This window comes from Anolis sagrei, chromosome 4 (assembly GCF_037176765.1).
Source record: "Anolis sagrei isolate rAnoSag1 chromosome 4, rAnoSag1.mat, whole genome shotgun sequence".
Lineage (NCBI taxonomy): Eukaryota > Metazoa > Chordata > Lepidosauria > Squamata > Dactyloidae > Anolis > Anolis sagrei.
The window spans coordinates 221,258,012-221,272,571 of record NC_090024.1 but is presented as its reverse complement, the minus strand read 5'-3'; the positions used below and the strand labels follow the sequence as shown (position 1 = coordinate 221,272,571).

General features: G+C 39.4%; 1 protein-coding gene across 1 annotated transcript in view; it reads left to right on the top strand.

The window, feature by feature from the left end:
• Positions 1–14,560, top strand: part of B4GALT5 (beta-1,4-galactosyltransferase 5) — a 64,286-nt gene that overhangs the window by 32,962 nt on the left and 16,764 nt on the right. The window contains exon 2 of the mRNA XM_060772133.2: positions 10,177–10,311. Coding sequence (XP_060628116.1) covers positions 10,177–10,311 — 135 coding nt within the window. The remainder of the gene's footprint in view (positions 1–10,176; positions 10,312–14,560) is intronic.

Below are 14,560 nucleotides of genomic sequence, written 5' to 3'. Positions count from 1 at the left end.
AGTTGGAACAAATACATTTTCAAGTATAACTCCAGCCAAATATAGGTAAAAGATTTGGATAGCATAGGGAAGGATTAACATCCCTCTTGTGTTTGTTTTGCTGTCTGTGCCCCTGTTCAGAAGTTTTTACCTCACTTTCTGTCCCTGTGATAATTGCATTTTTTTTAAAATGTGGCTTGTGCAAGTAAGCTTCAGTTGCTTTTCCCCATTTTCTTTCAGGAGTAAATTTCCCTTCCTAGGGGTAGATTTCTCTCATTTCCTGTTGTCTCATCTCATTCTTAACTATAAGTAATTTGTAAGTCAGATGTTCATAACTCAGAGACTGCCTGAATCAGATGGGTGTCTGTTATAGGTGCTTTACAACTTTCCTGGCCTTCCACCTATACAAACCTTTTAAAATCAAGCTGCATTACTTCTTACATCTGTCATTTTCATGTATGTGAAAAGCCTTTTTGACGAATAATTTCTTTTTGATAGTAAGCAAAACAGGTGCATTTTTTTCTATCCACTCCCTCCACAGTTTTATTTTTTATTTTGACTCATGTGACTCTGAGACATTTAGAACCACCATATTTTTCCTTGGGTCAGTATCAGGCAGCTTACTCTTACTAATACTGTAGTGAGGTATGTCCCCCTCCCTCCAATTTGTGTCCTTGTACCCACACATCATCATTATTTTCTCCATGAATGCTTGCACAACATTGGAAGCTAGATAAGGTCTTCCACTTTATAGTATCTAATAGAACCTTCCTACTTTGTTTGTCTAATGCCATTTGTGTGCATGGCATTTATCTATTCAAAGCTCCTAATAAGGAGAGATTGTTTTATCTTATTGCTTGTTTATTTGAAGTTTTTGAAATGTCATCCAAATGATGCCCAAGTTTCAAAGAAGCAAAGTTGCATGTAAAAGTCAACAGATTTCTAAACACATAGACCAGATTCTATTATGATGCAGTGGCGCAGTGAGTTAATACACTGTGCCAGCAGGATTGAAGACCAACAGGTCGCAGGTTCGAATCCGGGGAGAGGCGGGTGAGCTCCCTCTATCAGCTCCAGCTCCTCATGCGGGGACATGAGAGAAGCCTCCCACAAGGATGATAAAACATCAAAAATCATCCAGGCGTCCCCTGGGCAACGTCCTTGCAGACGGCCAATTCTCTCACAACAGGAGCGGTTGCTCCTGACACGACAAAAAAAACAAACAAACAAACCAAAAAAACTAAGTATGCTACTCTGTCGATACTATTCTGGTAGTCTCTGCAACAATGTTTGGTTTGAGAGATGACAGAATATTGCTATATAACTGTTGTGGTTGACCTGTTGTTACGTGCATAACTGAGGAATCTAGGAACATCCAAGTATGCATTTTTTAAATGCATTAATAGTACATGCATGTACCATAATTGCTTTTACAAAGTGGTACATGAAGCTTGAATTTTTGGAGTAATAAGACTTATATTACAAGATATACTTTTGTTTACTTCTTATAAATGAAGGGCTTTTCTTACTTGACAATATAAGACTGCTGTTAGTAACTTTGCCATTGAAGGTGTCTTGTGACTGCTCCAGTCCCTGTAATAAACTAAGTAGACATTGATTTTACATGAGTTCCAGATGTTGCAAATCATTTTATCATTCCGTCTACATGTCACATAAAAATGAAATATACAAGCCTTATGCTCTAAGTGCATTTGAAATTGCTTCAGACTATGGGAGTGAGGATTTGCATGTATGTTTGAAAATGAGACAGGGAGCACATATATGTGTAGCTACTTTATATACAGTTCTGTTCTTGGTCTGTCTAACTCAGCATTTGCCTACTTCAAATATGTCTTGAGATTTATTTATTTTTTTGCAGTCCACTACACGAGAAACTTCTAACATAAGGATCTGATACTAAATCAGAAAGTTCTCACATACAAAACCACATGCTTTTGCTACTGAGTTTCATAGTAGATAACTGATTTCCTGTGGAAGCCAGGGACATATATTATTTGTGTCTGCAGCATGTCTGCTATATTTATTACCTTTGGATATTTTTGGGAAAAAAATGGGTCCTAAGGCACTAGTCTGTAAACTTTAATGTTTTGTGTTTTCCTGCCGTATGGGCATGCAGGCCTTTATCCTGGGATTGGTTCCTCACAGTCAGCTTTAATGTGTCAGTGCTTCTCTAATCGTAAGAGGGAGGACCAATCCCTATGTTCCCAGTTTTGTCCTGCCTCATCTTGGACCAGAACAGAACTTTAGCATTATGGCTAGAATCATAGAATCAAAAGAGTTGGAAGAAACCTCATGGGCCATCCAGTCCAACCCCCTGCCAAGAAGCAGGAACATTGCATTCAAATCACCCCTGACTAAAATATGATTTTACTACTGAGTTTGAAGATTTCATTTATTGGATTTAGTAACTACTCTGCCTGAACAGCCCCACTCTTATGGGACTAATGTGTTTAAATACTTTTGGCGTTTGTTACCATATTGTAGTTGAGATGTTTAACTTAACTTCATTTGTTACCACTGTAACGAGAAACTCATTTCAGTCTTTCCATGGGAGAGTTGTACCCAGATGATGATAAATTTTCTCCAAAGCATATTTCTATTAATCTGTCTGAATTGATGAGTTTCCAGACCTTCCCATAAAGGTGAGGAAAACTGAAGTTGACATATGAGATCCAGGTGTTTGGAGGGGTACTAAAATTAGATCTTAGGCTAAGCAGGAGTTTTGGTCTATCTTTTCCAGCTGGAGTAGGTCTGGCAGAGGCCATGTCCCCCTTTTTTGGCCATGTGTGAACCAAGAGAGAAGACACTGAAATTTAAACCCCATTAGCAACAGTAAATACTAACTCTTCTCCAAGATATCTCCGTACCTTGTGAAACCACAGCCCATTTGCTTAGGCAGAGAACAGGATTTCTGAAAAAGGTTCTGTACTGCTACATCTAGGGAAAAAAGGTTCTGTATAGATAAAACTAAGACAGTGATAGTCCAAAAGGAAGTTTTTCTTTGTTGGAAGTAAGAACCACAAAATAACCCAGTGGTTACTTCCCTTTTGTTTCGAATCCCCCTGTTGTGGCTAAAATTGACATTTTCATATCCAGAAAAAAAAGGGGGTGGGGAATCAAGGGTTAGAACTTGTCCATATACTAAAATTGGATTAGATCATATGTCTTGCCTTGATTTAATCCTCCAAGCTTGGTAAATCCATTAACTTGTATAAAATAATTAATAATCTCTCATGGCTGAAGATAATCTCATTAATTTGGAAGGCTATCAAATTTAATCCCAATATAATACTTTTGTTCAATTTGGACGTTATCCCTGCAAATTATTCCACTGGATGATTTGGAAGTAACTATTGCAAATCCTAAATTCTAATGCATAAATACAAGAGGAAGTAGTAAATAGTATTATGCAATTTTGCATTGCATCTTGGTGTCTATGGATTTATTTCTGATTCATTTTTTCTTTGTACATTTACCATATCTCTTCACTTGTGCATTTGAAATAAATAAATGCATACTCAGAATTAAACTAGAAATGTAAATGGCCTTGTAAATGTAGAAATGTAAATAGCTTGGCTCCAGGAATGAATGGCAGAATACTGATACTTGCTGGCATTCAAAGAGAGACAGATACAGTGGGGCCCCTTTGCTTCCATTCAAAAATTCCCAGAACCCTCTCTTTGGGTTCTGGGAACTTCTGGAGGCATATGCCATTGAGTGCAGTTTGGAGGGACATCATCAGTTCAGCTGTGAGCAGATTTGGAAATGCTTTCCAACCACTCTTGAATTGAATACTTTTCCTCTCACTCTCGCTAAATTCTTGTAATAGGATTTGTTTGCTTGAAAATCCTTGTGTATTTTCTTTTACCAAGGAGCAACTATTATGGCTGGTGTGTTTAAACTGCATACCCTAACACAATGATTTATTCCATTTACCTGTTGCTGCGGTATTTATCATAGAAGTCATATCTTGATTTGCATGGCTTTGAAAGTCACTTTAGCAAGGTCTGAAAGATTTGAATTGTACATATGATTTTATTAAATTTCCCTCTCATCCATTTGCAAGGCTGACAGGGGTACAACTGAAATACTCAAGAGATCTGTACTAGCTTGATAACCTAAACAAGTTCAAGTAGTCTCACAAAATGTCTGTAACAACAGGATTGTTAAATTCAGTTACAAATTGCTATGCCATCAGTGCTTTCAGAAGCTTGTCTATTAATTTACATTTGACTGTCTTTTACTGACATACTTTTTTAAAGGAGCTGTGTTTGTAAATAACAGCTTGTCATTCTTTTAGCTTGTTTTGGCTCCTGTTCACTTTCTATTTCATTGTTGCATGCTTCTGTGCAGCAACTGGCTTTCTACTTTTTCATCATGCATCATTTTTCTGTGGGTATTACATGTGCTTATACCCAGAATAATTAAGATTTAAGCAAGATAGTCCTCTTCTATATCCTGTTGAAGTGGTAATGTATTTGCCATTCTGGATCTAGGAAGAGCGTGTATTTATATGTAGCAACTATCTCAGAAGAATTAATATATAAAAAAACCCTCCTAAAAGTTATATGTAGCTAATATATGTAGCTTGAATGCTTCTTTTTTAAAAGGCATTCCAAAATCCCTGATATCAACAGCCAATTACATGAGAGTCACATGATCAGACCATCTGCATTTTTCTAGTCCTGGCACTAGGTTATTTCCACACTTAATTCAGACATCGGAAGAAACCTGACATCTTCCAGATACTGTTGGTTTACATTTCCCCATCATCCTTGCAGATTGGCCATATCAGATAGGGTTGATGGGAATCTGAGTCCAATATGCCTTGCAGTGCTATAGGATCTCGCCTCAGTCGGAACTCAATAAAATCAATTACTTCACATGCAGTACTGAACAAGTTTGTAGTCTTTTTATGTAAGGGACACTGTTTTACTATATCACTATACATAGTGGGATTTGAGAATTCATAGATGTTGGTATCCAGGGGGTGGGAGTGGGGAGAGGTGGGGTCATCTAAGCAAACCCCATCTGAAACCAAGAGCCCACTGTAATTGAACATTCAATCACACATGTTTATGAATATAAACAGAAGAACTGTTACAGTCCAGATACTAAGTCTTCTCAGCAGGAGACCTTGTTATTTTTGTTGTCCTGTTTCAAAATTGTACATTCTGCTGAGATGGAGCTTTTTTTGTCTTACAAATAAAATACTATATATGTGACTGAACAGAGTGAACAAGCTTTTTGCTTGAGCACAAGTGAAAAATTTCCAGTACGTATTCCCTCCTCCATAGCCTGTGGCAAAGCCTCTTGTCTACTTCTCACAGTTCACCAGATAGTATGATTATAAACTATGTCCAGTTTCTGTTTTTAGTGTCGTATGAAGCAAGCAGAGTTTTCTTTTCTTGAGTCTTCTTAGTAGCAGCCACAGATAAGAAAGTAAGTGTTAAAATGCCACTATGTTAAATCCATACTTTAAAAGAGTTTGAAAAATTCAAATGAATTACATTTATTTGGGAGAGAGTACATTTACTACCTCTAGATTAGTTCTAATTTGATATTTAAATTTCCATTATATTAATATTTAAAAACCTCTCCAGAATGAAGATGAAAATTCTATCCATAGTTGTACTTCATCCCTCATCCCTTGTCCAGGAAGCGTGCAAAAGATGGAACATGGTTCCTTCATTTGCATTATTGCCTTATCTGTCCACTTTCCACACACGTCTGACCTGCTTTTTCTTCCTCTCTCACGTTCTTGTTGCTCCTATGCTTTATTCACACAACCCATTTCTTCCTGCAGAGTAAAAAAAAAAAAAACTCCAGCAAGGATTGCAGAGGAAGTATATGAAGGTTGTATGTTGCCAGTATAGCAAGCAAAACATTCCTCCTCATATATTTTTCAGGAATGTGCCTTCAGAATCATTTGGAGTCGGGGCAGGTCTATTACATTCGGGGGTTTTTCCTTCTGTGGAAAAAGACAGAATTTAATACTAAATCTTCATTTCTGATGCCTGGCAATAACACCTAATCAACTCTTTGTCTGACACATTCTTAATTAGCTTTCTTCATTTATCAAAAGTATTTTTGACTCTGGAGTGTATTTGACACAACCATAGTTTGAGTTCCAATATATTTCTAGTTCTGTATTGAATATAATAAAATAAGTTCTGTATTGTAATTTAATATAAACACTGTTCCAAAGATTCCCTGCTTCTAGTGAGATGCCAATGAAATACTTGATGCAGGACCCTTCAGCTTGTGCTGTTCAGCAGTATAGCAATATTTGGATGCAACCATAACAATAATCTAGATGCAAATGCAGTATAGAAATTCCTCCACAAATAATTTACCCCATAGTTCCCTCCTAAACACTTAACTGAAAAATCCTATTTTATTCAAGTTGAAAAAGGCCTACTCCTCAGCCCTTGCAATTACAGTTCCCCTCCAGTTCCATCTCTCCCTTTCTTTCTGAATTCATCTAATTTAGTACAGTCCCTTCCTTAGGGTTTTCCCATCCATTGGGTTGTTTCAGTAACTCATTAGGAGTACTCAGTTTGGAGTTAAGCATGTTCTCGATTTTTAATTACTATTATTTGAATTCATGTTTTGAAAGATTTGGAAGTGAACTCTGTAGAGGAATGTGAGGGCAGTGGCCTCTGGTAGCCTGTCTAACCTTTGTCCTTTCTGTCTAAATAGGCGTATGCATATAAAAGTTTAAAGCTTCCTGATACCAGCATGTACCAGTGTTTATTCTCAAGAATAACAGGCCCTTAACCTATTTTATGCAGTGTATTGATTCACTAAAGAGCTGAGATTTTTTAGCTGTTTCCTTTTACATAAAAAAATTGTTCTGATCTAGCTGTTTACCATTTTGATGACTACTTGCATGATAAATATATTCATTTTCAAAATTGTTCATGGTATTCTCAGAGTTGTCCTCATGGGGCATTCATTTTTAATGAATTCCTTTCTTCACCTCAAGAGTACATGTAAACTCCATTATTAGTGGGTGTCTCTTAAACTTTATAATAAATACTCTTTACATGAAATGTACCTTTTATGATATGGTAACTTCACTATATTCAAGAAATGTGAATATGGAGAAAATATGACTTTAGAAATGCAAACCCCAACAGTGACAATGTTACTGGGAAAACAACTTTTGAGGACAGTGAAAGATATTACAATTTATTAATGTCTGATTTAATATTGAATTCATTGGGGGGGGGGGGGGGGGACAGGTCTGTTGAGAATTGCAGTCCCAAGAACATTTAGAAGGCCACATTTGATCTAACAGTTTTTTCTTTAAAGGGGAAAAGCATGCACTTCTGTTTGGTTTAGAATTGCCTGAAAAACTATTTTTTAAAATTCTGTACCATTATGTTTTATGGTATGTAAGAATTTCAGAGATCTGTGCAAAACGTCTTCATTTTATGTGTTGTGTATTGCTTGTTTGTTTCAAGATTAATCGCACAACCCTAATGCTGTCTATGGAAGTGTTTCTCAACCTGGGGTTCGGGACCCCTGGGGTGTCGTGAGGGGCTTTCAGAGGGCTCACCAAAGACCATCAACATATATTTCTAATTGTCTTAGGAACCCCTTTGGCAGTAGAGGTTGCTATATCATTGCACCTAATTTCCTGGGCCCTCTAGAAATTGCATTAGCCTTGACCCGGCCTTTTTAAATTGCCTTGAACAGGCAGGATTATTTTTAATATATACTAGCTGTACCCTGCCACGCGTTGCTGTGGCCTATAGGAAATCTTTTCAAAGTAGAGGTAGATATCTGGAGTATTATGAAAGAGAGGTACCTACCTATTCTTTCCCCGTTTTTCTCCCCTTTCTTCCTTTTCTACTTCTTTCTTTCTTTCTTTCTTTCTTTTCTTTCTTTCTTTCCTTCTTTCGCTCCTTAGTTTCATCCTTCTCTCTTTCCCTCATTCCCTCCCCCTTTCTTCCTTTGCCTCCTTTTTCCCCTCCATGTTTCCTTCCTTCTTTCATTTTTTATTTCCTTTTCTTCTTCCTTCTTTACCTCTTTCCTGAGTCAGGGAGGGAAGGGGTGGGGGGGGAGGAAGGGGGCGTGTCTTACCGGCGTGAGTGTGATTGGGCCCGCCGCAGCGTAGGGAGGGGGCGTGTCTTACCGGCGGAGGGTGGGAGGAGAGAAGGAATGAGTCAGGGAGGGAAGGGGTGGGGGGGGAGGAAGGGGGCGTGTCTTACTGGCATGAGTGTGATTGGGCCCGCCGTGGCGAAGGGAGGGGGCGTGTCTTACCGGCGGAGGGTGGGAGGAGGGAAGGAGTGAGTCAGGGAGGGAAGGGGTGGGGGGGAAGGAAGGGGGCTTGTCTTACCGGCGGAGGGTGGGAGGAGGGAAGGAGTGAGACAGGGACAGAAGGGGTGGGGGGGAAGGGAGGGAGGGTGCATGTCTTACCGGCGGGGAGTGGGAGGAGGGAAGGAGTGACACAGGGAGGGAAGGGGTGAGAGGCGAAGGAAGGGGGCGTGTCTTACTGGTGGGGAGTGTGTGTGTGCGGCGGGGGGAATGAAGGAGCGTTGGGTTGTGTGTGTGTGTGTGCGGCAGGGTGTGTGTGTGTGCGGGAAGCGGCGCGGCGGGGCTTGGAGTGGGCATGGCTTCCGCAGAGGGAAAGTTGGCCAGAAGGCTGTGTGCGCGCGCCAGGGAACTTGCGGCTGGGCGCCAATGCGCATGCTCAGTTGTTTTGCCGTTTTGTGAGTGTGTTGTTGTGTTGTTTTTCATTTTGAGTAGATATGTTTGTACCTTGTGGGTTGTGTTATGGGCATGGGAATTTTGGTTAAGTTTCTTTGGGGGGGGGGGGTTGAGTTTTGTGGCTCCGTTGGATGCCCCTAACAAATTTATATATATAGATGTGCTATTGTGATTTTTTATGCTTATATTGCTTTGTTAATTTTATGTTTATGTTTACTCTGTACGTATTGATGATGTTACTTGGAAACCGCTCGTGAGTCCCCACAGGGAGGTAGAGCGGTATATAAATAAAGTTTTGTTGTTGTTGTTCCTGTCCTTCTCATCCTTTTTGAAAACAGACGATGAATTCTCCCACCAAGAGCTGTCCTCCGCTGTGATTGGCCAGCCTCTCAGCCAAGGGGAGGGCTATTTCTGAGAGCAGGGAGGGGAGAGTAGGCATGCTTGACACATATCAGTGTGGTGCGCATGTGTGGGCAAGGGAGAGTGTGTGAGGCTCGAGGGAGGCTCACACCGGCGATTCTCTTCAAGACATGGGGGTTCTGTGTGGGAAGTTTGGCCCAATTCTATCGTTTGTGGGGTTCAGAATGCTTTGTGATTGCAGGTAAACTATAAATACCAGAAACCACAACTCCCAAATGTCAAGCTCTATTTTCCCCAAACTCCACCAGTATTCACATTTGGGCATATTGAGTATTCATGCCACATTTGGTCCAGTTCTAGCATTGTTTGAGTCCACAGTGCTCTCTGGATGTAGGTGAACTGCAATTCCAAAACTCAAGGTCAATGTCCACCAAACCCTTCCAGTATTTTCTGTTGGTCATGGGAGTTCTGCATGCCAAGTTTGGCTCAATTCCATCGTGGAGTTCAGAATGCGCTTTGATTGTAGGTTAACTATAAATGCCAGCAACTACAACTCCCACATGACAAAACAAATCCCCCCCCCCCCCAACTGCACCAATATTCAAATTTGGGCGTATCCGGTATTTGTGCCAAATTTAGTCCAGTGAATGAAAATACATCCTGCATATCAGATATATTATGATTATATTATATTATATTATTATATTATATCAGATATATTATGATTAATAACAGTAGCAAAATGACAGTTATGAAGTAGCAATGAAAATAGTGTTATGGTTGGGGGTCACCACAACATAAGGAACTGTATTAAGGGGTCATGGTATTAGGAAGGTTGAGAAACACTGGTCTATGGGCTCATGAATACCTGCCTGGCCAATGTGAAAGTATATATTTTGGATTATTCGGTGATTTGCTTATTTTCTGAAACTTTTTTTAGAATAGAGCTATATTGACTTTCTGTTTTAGCTCTCTCTCTCTCCCCCCCCCCCCCCAAATCTTTCTGGTGATGAAGCAGAAGCAATTAGTAAAATACTTCAAAATAATTTCTTGCTGTGCAGAAATACTGTGACTAATCTAACCTTTCTTTTATTTCAGTGAACACCTACCTCTTCATGATGCAAGCTCAAGGCATCATGATACGTGAAAACATGAGAACAATAGGAGCTCAGGTTTATGAACAGGTGGTCCGCAGTGCCTATGCCAAGAGGAACAGCAGTGGGAATGACTCAGGTATATTATTATGAGTTTTGATACCTTTGGGATATATGGATATGGGAGTGGGAAAGGAACCCAGCCAATGTGTGAAACACAAGGAGAGATCTTTCATAATATGGACTATCCATATTGTTTATTGTTTATTAATTGTGCAATTGTATTAGTTTGATACCTGCTTTTATACTGTAACATTGAATTCTGCTGTCTCTTCTTGTTGTGAACCGCTGTGAGTCGCCTTCGGGCTGAGAACAGCGGTATATAAGTAAGGCAAATAAATAAATAAATAAATAAATCCATAGAAGCACAGAACTGCTTTCTACTGCAGAATGCCATGAATAGTATAGCAAACTGCAGTATCTGGATTTCAAAAGGATCCAGTAGCTAGAGAATGCCACTTGGAAAGATACTAAAATCTCTTGTAAATTTCCTTTGAATTCAAAGATCTTCAATGTAGAACCCTGTTCTTTAAATGTAATCTCCCTTTATATCATGCTTCCCCCAGCTACCTGATATTGAAATAATTTTCACTGATATTTGTTAATGGTAGAATGTGATATTAAATTGAATTGCCCTACACCCAAAGAGACCCAGCAGGGTGCAAAGGTTTGTGTGCTGGGTTAGGATTCCAGGAAACAAATATTCAAATTCCCATTCAGCCAGGAACAAGGTAGGGAAAACACTTGAACAAATCTTGCCAGGAAATTCTTGTGATAGGGTTTCTTCTAAGTTGGAAACAAAGACACGTAACAACAACAAATTGTAAATCAGGCCCGTTGCAGAAAACTTATATTTGCAAAAAGGTACATTCGAATTTTCAGCCAAGAGTTTTATGAAAATGCGATTTAGTAGAAATATCTCACTAGAAAATTAAATGCATACATAAGAAATATTCCTGTTCACCATATGCGTTGCTTTTCCAACCATTGTGTACCGTATATACTCGAGTGTAAGCCAACCCAAATATAAGCCGGTGCACCTAATTTTACCACCAAAAACTGAGAAAACATATTAACACAAATATAAGCCGAGGGTGGGAAATGCAGCAGCTACTGGTAAATTTCAAAATAAAAATAGATACCAATAAAATTACATTAATTGAGGCATTAGTAGGTTAAATGTTTTTGAATATTTACATAAAACTAATTTAATATAAGACTGCCCAACTCTGATTTAACCATTATTCTTATCTTCTTCAATGTAAATGTGCTTATGTATCCTTCGAATAATAATAGAGTAAAATAATGTAAATGAAATAATAATAATAATAATAATAATAATATCAGTAAAATAATAAATAACCTTGATTTGAGTATAAGCCGAGGGGAGCTTTTTCAAACTAAAAAGGGGGCTGAAAAACTAGGCTTATACAGCGGTCCCTCACTTATCACAGGGGTTACGTTCCAGGACCACCCGTGATAAGTGAAAAACTTCGAAGTAGGGACATCCCCTCCCCTCCTCACCCTCTTTACCTTTCTCTTCCTCCTCTTCGTCAATGCCTGGGTCTCTTGCCGCTGCTTGGGCCCTGCAATTGAGGAGGCGACTGAGATGTCGCGGGGCCCAATCAGCGGCAAGAGGCCCCGGCAGCGACGAGGAACAGGAAGACAAAAGTAAAGGGGGCGAGGAGGGAAAAAGACCGCCCCCTCACCCTCTTTACCTTTGCCTTCCTGCTCCTCGTTGCTGCCGGCAGCACCACCGGCAGCGCTGAGGAGCAGGAAGGCAAAGGTAAAAGGGGGCAAGGAGGGAAAAAGACCGTGCCACCGGAATGCTTGAAAGATGGGCTTTAAAGGATATTCAGAATCAGTGGGAAGAATAGAGCCTTAAACATCATGCTGACTATTGACATGATCACTCCCACTTCTCCAGTACCGGGCTCTGTATATGTACTCAGAAGAATTTGTAACATTTAAATAAGCATATCTCAATTTGAATGGAATGCTTATTGCTTATTTAGTTTCTGTAGTAAAGCATAATCCATCTTTAAGCCGTAGGCTTTTGGGAGATCTATTAGCTGTGCTTAGTGCTGAAGTCTGGATAAATCTGTATAGTTTCACAGCCTACCTAGGACAATGGGCAGCTGTGGGTAAAAGTCACATTCGTTGTATCTATACTACATCAAAGGGAAGATACACAATCAGTTGTTGTATTAATATTTATTGATTGATTGATTTACAGTATTTATATACTGCCTTTCTCACCCCTGGGGGGACTCAAGCGGTTTACACATAAATAATGGCAAGAATCAATGCCTTACATTGGGCATCAATTGGATGCCAATACAAACAATTACAATAGTAAAACCAAACAAGCATTAAAACAATAAAACAGTCTCGTCACTTGAATCGCCATTCCAGTCAATGTCCCTCTAAAATGCTACATACATCTAATTCTTGGGCAAGAATATTGGTTGGTTGTGTGACTACTGTGAGCTGCTTGCGCATAGTGAACCTTGTACTTGATAAGCATGCTTTCATAGAAACTATCTTTTCTCAGTCTTGGGACACAGCTCTTGTGTCATCACTAATTGCATAATCCAGTTGCTCTCAGTTGCTCAGTGTTGTTAAACAACAGTGTTGCTTAATTTCCATTTAGCTAGTACATCCAGGAAGAAGAAATTATGTTAGATTCTGAGTTTGAGACTCAAATTTCAATATGTACATGATGGAGGGAAGGCTACTCTGTCCTTTAAATCTCATAGTTTTTTGCAGATTACACAACTAACCCAGTCCTGTGGAAACTCCAATTGTCCAATTTATCCTAATGCTATATTTAGATGATTTGAGATAAGGTTATGAAATATGGCATGCGGTGCAACAGAAGCATAAGCTATTGTCAAAGGAGAGGTTTGTTTATTTACTTCTGTTGTGTCCTTTTCTTTTTTGCTGAGAGTATAACAAATATGTTATATTTGGGGTGGATTACTCTACAGCATTTGAGCCACATTGCCTGCATTGCTTCCCCTTCACACAAAAATACGAATGAGCTAAAATCCTGTGTTAGAATTTTATGCATATAGAAGTTTATGGGAATAATGTAGAATTTGTGGTCAGTCGATCGTTCTTGGACTGCCATGCTCAGCAGCTCTATCCAGCATAATTAATGTTGAGAAAGGATGGGAATTGTAGTTTACGGTTTGGGACCCTCCTACCTGCGTGACTGCATTTCTGTATACGAACTCCCACTATCTCTTCGATCTTCCGGAGAGGTCCTGCTCGCGATCCCACCTGCATCGCAAGCACCATTTGGGGGGACAAGGGACAGGGCCTTCTCTGTGGTGGCCCCTCGACTCTGGAATTCACTCCCCAAGGATATCAGGCATGCCCCGACGCTGGCAGTCTTTAGGAGGAGTTTGAAAACATGGCTGTTCCAGTGTGCCTTCCCAGAATAGGAAACCCCAAAGCACTTTGTCCCAAATGTACTTTACTAGAAATCTAGGAATGTCTGCACGCCCTATCTTCTCCAAAAATACCTATCCATTTCACCTGGTCATGTTTTTAAATTTTTAATCCATTACAACTGGCCCTGACACTGATTTTAAATTGCATCGTGCTGTTTAATGTCTATTTCTTGAGTTATTTATTGATGTATTGTTGTTGTGTTGTTTATTGACGTATTGGGTCTCAGCCTCTTGTACGCCGCACCAAGTCCTTCGGGAGATGGTAGCGGGTTATAAACAAAGGTTTATTATTATTATTATTATTTACCAGCATTTGGAAAATAACCTTTTCTTCATCCTTGCTTTCTTACAACCATCAAAAGAACTTTATAATGACAATACTCCACCCGCAGTTGAATTTTCAGCTACCACTGCTGTTGATCTCTACTCTCATTTTTCAATATGGGAAGATTTGAACACTTCATAACTCTGTTATAATGATCAGCATAACAAATGAGACAGCTGCAAGTAGCATCTAGGGTGGAATAGTAAATATGTGAATAGCGACAGAAAGCAGCTCATTTTCATATCTGCAGTAATAATGATTTTAACAAGATGGCTTGTGAATTAAAGTTAGTGTTGCCCTGGTATATCTTATCCCACTCTGCAAATAGTAAGTATGTAATAAGAACTGGAACTAAACAACAACGAATTGCAGCATGTTCTCTTTCGTCTGATGTTAAGGAGAGTTTATTCAATCCTTGCTATTACAATAACAAGAATGCATGATTCACTGGCTCTTCCTGATGCTAATAGCCTTTCATCTATTTGCAATTCAATATTGGCCTCCCTCACAACAAAGTATAATCCACTATCCTTAATATATCTTAT